The following is a 5,571-nucleotide window of genomic DNA, read 5'->3' on the forward strand; positions in this document are numbered from 1 at the left end:
TGACCCACAGTGCCCCGTGGGGGCTTTATTTTGACACCACTTTGTTTCAATACAAACAGTGCTGAAAGAAAGTCATGTCCCCCTCTGGGGAAGGATAAGGGAAGAGTGGTCTGTGTTGTTTGGGAGCCCAACCTGCAGTCCACAGGTAAGGTTGGGCCCAGACTGCCAGCATGGCAGGGGAGACGGCACCAGGATGACACAGTGCATGGCCCAGCTGTCAGAGTCCTCCAGCTCTCACCGACTGGTAGGGTGCTGTTCAGGACCCCTAAACCCAGAATGATGCAGAGGACGAAAGCTGAGCTCTAGGGACTTATCTCAGAGCCTCAGCTTCCTCAGCCAGTAGCAGGTTCCTAGCATCCAGGTAGGACACACAGGTGGGACCCGCCATGAGTGCCAAGCAGGACACAAAAGAATAGACTCTCAAGCATAGACAAGGGGTGCTATGACCCACAATAATGGTAGATAAAGGTTTTCAGACACCTAGGCAGAAGTCAGCCTAGGGACAGCGGTGACAAAGGAAGATTGCTCAAGCCTCCAGGCTGATCCTAAATAAACACTTTAGGAGCCAAGCAAAAGTTCTAGCCCTTAGTGAGTTACCAGGGTCCTTCTCACCCATGCCTCCACCGACATAACAGCAGTGGCAAGTCCAGAACTTCTCCCTGAGGGCTGATACAGCACAACTCTTGCTAGACCTCCCCTGTCTCTAGAAGACGAGGCCCAGACCCCTCAGACCACCAACAAGGATCCTAGAGCCTTCAGAAGCCTTATGCCTTTCCTACTTGGGGAAGAACTAGACCCATAAAGTCATCCTGATACAACTTCTTCCCTCACTCCCAGTGCAGCAGGCTAAGTAGCAGCAGCTTTGGAGCAGGACTGGAAGGCAGAGCACTAGCGTGGAGAGGAGAGTGAGGGGCGAGGACAAGGACTGATGCTGACCACTCCCCTTGCCCAAGATCCTCCAAAGCCACCCAATTCATACACCACACACAGGAAGTCAACAAATGCCCAGATTCGCAAGGCGAGCAACCCTGGCCTGGGAATCAGGGTTCTTGCTGTCACCACCACAGGCTTGAGCCATGGAGCCTGGATCAGTAGGAACCGTAGCGATCCTGAGTGGGGAGAATAAAAACACAAAGTCAAAGTCTCTAATCTGGAGCAGCTCCCCAGTAACCACAATACCTCCCCTGCATACCCCACAGCAGAACAGGGCCAGGGACCCATGTTGAGAGCATGCGATGCTAGCAGGGTCAAAGCCACCTGGGCACTAATGAAAAGGGAAATCCTGCCAGTTCTCACAGAACCTGGGAGGGAAGACAAAGAGAAGTAACAAGCTTGGCCAAATCACCTTAGGGAGAGGCTCAGTCCAAACACAGAGATGGAAAATAGCCCTGCCAAGAAAAGCCAGTGCTCTCTCCAGCTGGCGGGGCTACTCAGCAGGGTCTGGAGAGCAGAAGGCAAACCACCGAGCATTACATTTCACATCTCTTCCTGGCCCAGCAGCCCAGCCTCACCTGTAAGGAATTCATCACACCATTGGCCAGCACAGCCATCTTGCCAGCCACAGACTTGACACCCTGCTTAAACTGGGCAATGTCAGCTGTAGGAAGTACGTTCCCCAGAGATACAGTTCCTGTAAAAGCAAGGGAAGGTGTGATCAAGAGCCCCGCAAGAAGTCCTTCCCAGCTACAGGGCCTTCAGCTATGCCCTACCACACACTAGGACCCTACCTCCTCCATGAGCTCCATCCATGTCCCCAAAAAGGTCTGAAGAGCTGATGGCACTGCTGCCCGAGAGCTGCTGTAACCGAGACCTGGCTTCATACTGTGGTGGAGAAAAGGCAAGGTCTAGGCAATCTTTTGGCCAGGGATAAAAGAACTGATTTATGCCCAACCACTCTAATGCAGGACAGACAGGGAAGGAGCTCAGGCTGCTGAGTAGCTACCAAGTAGACAACTTCACCAACCTCAGAATCCACTTCTCGACCAAAGAACATGTCAGATGAGATGGCTTTGGCTCCTGCAAACTTCTGACGCGCTTCACTGGACTCAAGCCCTGAGCTCCGGCTCTCCACTTCCCTCCGGCTTGTGGATCTGTGGGCCAGTGCAGAGTATCTCGGTCTCTTCCCATTACCACCAGAGACCAAAATACATGCCATAGCTTTCTGGCCATGGAAACCATATCAATCCTGTAACTCTGGGATGCAAGAACCTTTCCCCTCCAAAAGAATAGCAAGAGGTCGTCTCCTCTTTCTCAATTCCCTCCATCAGATGGAGTGGGAATGTGATTTGGAGGGCTTAGGCTCCACACTACTGTGGCTCACTAAGGTGCAGAGATCCCATCATTGCTGCCATCTGAGCCCTACTCACAATCTGAAGTGACTGTGTGTGTGCCTGGCTTACACCCACTCTCCTACATGACTATCCAGTGGCTATGAGCACTCTCTCAGAATCACATCACTACACTGACAATGCACAGGCTCTAGGCTGGGGCTTCTAGAGTCCACTGAAGTTATTACTCATGGCCAAGTTTACAAATGGATCATCTATGGTAACCTGCCAACAAAACATTGCTTCTCAACAATGGAATGCATTTTGGTTTTGGTTTTAAATGCCTAGAGATGGCTCAGTGGTTGAGAGCACTGTCTGCTCTTCCAGAGGACCCAGGTTCAATTCCCAACACCCACATGGCCACTCACATCTGTCTGTAAATCCAATTCCAGGGCTTCTGACATCCTTACACAGACATACATGGAGGCAAAACACCAATGAACATAAAATAAAAATAAATTCCTTAAAAAAAAAAAAATAAGGGGCCGGGCAATAGTGGCATACACCTTTAATCCCAGCACCCAGGAGGCAGAGGCAGGGGGATCTCTGTGAGTTCAAGGCCAGACTGGTCTACAAGAGCTAGTTCCAGGACAAGCTACAGAGAAACCCTGTCTCGAAAAACAAACAAACAAACAAACAAAGAGCCTAGTTGGAAAATAAGGGGTTGATCCCTAAATCTGTAGTCAATCAAAACATGAAGGCTAGAGGCATATAGCCTTTGGAAGGGACATCAGAAATGAAACAAAAAATCAGCCCCTCCGACTATAAAATAGAACCCAACCTAAAATAGCTATCAGGCTGGCTGTGATAAGCACAGCCCTGACTAATGAATGGTCACTAGCTATATGTGGTTATTTACATTTGCTAAACTTGTATTAAAAAACAGTAGAAATTCAGTTTCTCAGCTGCACTCAACTACTGAACATTCCCCACCCCTGCACCACGTTATGCGAACAGCACTGCCCTGCCCACACTACCTTTCTGAAATGGGCCGGATGCTGGAGATGGTTACTTCGGGTTCCTTCTCTTCTACCCTGTCCATACCCCAGGTGGCATCTGAATCCCAGCGGGTACCAAAAGTTTCTCCCAGGGAAAAGGGGTTATCCTTGTACCTAGGGAGACAGCAGAGTAGCTCAGAGAAACCTGAGTAGGAACACAACAGGCAAGTCTATGCTCCAGCAATAGTCTTACTTTGGGGGTCCGGAGGCGAAAGTTCCAACATCATCAAACAAGTCAAGCTGTGATCGGGAAGATTTTGCACTCAGTGGGGTTTCCTGCTCAATCACTTGCATCTCAGATAGCACAGAGTGGGAGATGGAGCTATGGAGAAAGCACAGCAGGCCGAAGGCTGGTAATGACATCAACTGTTCACTGCCCAAGAGTAACAGCTAGCTTAGGTTGATGGGTTTTTCCCCGAGCACTGTCCTTACCTGTGCACTACACTGGACCAGCTCAGAAAGAGAACTGATGTGAACTGTCTGAAGTGGCCTGGGAGCATGCTAACACACCAGCTTTGTTCTCTCAAATAGCTTTTCCCTGGCCAATGGCTACTAGTTGCCATCTTAATAATATACACCAAATGGTGAGTGCTCATTCTCCCTTCTTCCCTTTTTGGATTTGGTTTTTTTTTCTAAGGAAACTGGCTATGTGACCCAGCTCCTCCTCCCTCTGCCTTTCCAGTATTGAAATCAGAGGCACGAGCCACCATGCCTAGCTCCACTGCCATCCTTACTCGAAGCCTAATTGCAAAACGGACTATATCCTTCCTGAGACACATGTGCAGAGCACAAAACAAAGGATGAAAACACCCAGATGATTCTCATGGAATCACAGCGAGTCCTTAATCATCCTATTTCTTAAGAAAGAAAAGGAGCCGGGCGATGGTGGCGCACACCTTTAATCCCAGCACTTGGGAGGCAGAGGTAGGCGGATCTCTGTGAGTTCGAGACCAGCCTGGTCTACAAGAGCTAGTTCCAGGACAGGAACAGGAACCAAAGCTACAGAGAAACCCTGTCTCAAAAAAAAAAAAATCCAAAAAAAAAAAAAAAAAAAAAGGAAAAAAGGAAGAAGTGCACTTCCTAGTACAGGGTCTGGCCAATGCACCAAGACCTGGCTCTGCCAGGGCTCCCTACGCCTCACTCCTGTCAGGATCTACTTCATTCAAACAAACTCACTAGAATATATAGCTTCCAAAGTGAAGTACTCCAAAGAGTCGATAAACTGCAACTGGATTTTAAATAAGGTAGATTAGGGTTAAGTAAGAGATTCTGCTTTACCTGTAATTAAAAAAAGAAAAAAGGAAAAAAGAAGAAAGGAAAAAAAGGAGGAAGGAAGGAAGGAAGGAAGGAAGGAGGGAAGGAAGGAAGGAGGGAAGGAGGGAAGGAAGGAGGGAAGGAAGGAAGGAGGGAAGGAAGGAGGGAAGGAGGGAGGGAAGGAGGGAGGGAAGGAGGGAGGGAGGAAGGAGAATTAAAAAATCACAAGGGCTAGAGAGAAGACTCAAAGAAAGGTTAAGAGAACGGGCTTCTTTCCCAGGAGACTCATGTTTATTCCCAGCGCCCACATAGCAGCTCACAACTGTCTTTAACTCTAGTCCCAGGTGATCCAAGGCTCTCTGTGTTCATGTGCTTCACATACATGCATGCAAAACACCCCTAAACATCAGAAAATGAATTAAAAAAGAAAACACATCCAGGTGTGGTAACACACGATTGTGATCTCGACACTCAAGAAGTAAGGCAGGTAAAAACAGGAATTCAAGGTTATCTCTGGCTGTATAGGTCATGCCAGCATGAACTATGTAAGATTGCATAAAGAAAACAAAAACAAAACCAGCCTGTTTTAGCCAGCCAGGACTACATAGTAAGACCCTGTTTCAAACTAACAGACAACAACAAAGCAAAAACAAAAAAACAGGGCTCACTCCCTAGGATATAGTAGGAAAACTGACTCCAACAAGTTGTTCTGACCTCCACGTGTGCCATAGTACATGTACGTCCCATACAAACATACAAATAAAAAAATTAATAAAAAAGATATCTGTCAATGCTGGTAAGATTGCTCAGGTGGTAAAAAGCATTTGCTGCCAAGTCTAATAAATTTCTAATGATAATAAGCCCAAAGCCTCCTAACAAAAGGAGCCAAGGCACCGGCTAATCGCAAGCACAATCCAGTCAATGGCACCAGTAAATACTCCTTTTTATTATTATTCTTTTCTTCTTTTTCTCTTCCCCTTTTTATTTTATTT

General features: G+C 47.7%; 1 protein-coding gene across 2 annotated transcripts in view; it reads right to left on the reverse strand.

Annotated features, from left to right (window-relative positions):
- Nucleotides 1-5,571, reverse strand: part of Arfgap2 (ADP ribosylation factor GTPase activating protein 2) — a 12,008-nt gene continuing 6,437 nt past the window's right edge. The window contains exons 11-16 of one of the 2 annotated variants that reach the window (XM_005364162.3): nucleotides 3,519-3,647; nucleotides 3,305-3,439; nucleotides 1,964-2,090; nucleotides 1,728-1,821; nucleotides 1,512-1,630; nucleotides 1-1,109 (exon numbers count right to left, since the gene is read on the reverse strand). In XM_005364162.3, the coding sequence (XP_005364219.1) occupies nucleotides 1,089-1,109; nucleotides 1,512-1,630; nucleotides 1,728-1,821; nucleotides 1,964-2,090; nucleotides 3,305-3,439; nucleotides 3,519-3,647 (625 nt within the window). In that variant the 3' untranslated portion in view covers nucleotides 1-1,088. The other variant, XM_026787766.1, reaches the window with a different exon arrangement.

Source organism: Microtus ochrogaster (genome assembly GCF_000317375.1).
Source record: "Microtus ochrogaster isolate Prairie Vole_2 chromosome 14 unlocalized genomic scaffold, MicOch1.0 chr14_random_1, whole genome shotgun sequence".
Lineage (NCBI taxonomy): Eukaryota > Metazoa > Chordata > Mammalia > Rodentia > Cricetidae > Microtus > Microtus ochrogaster.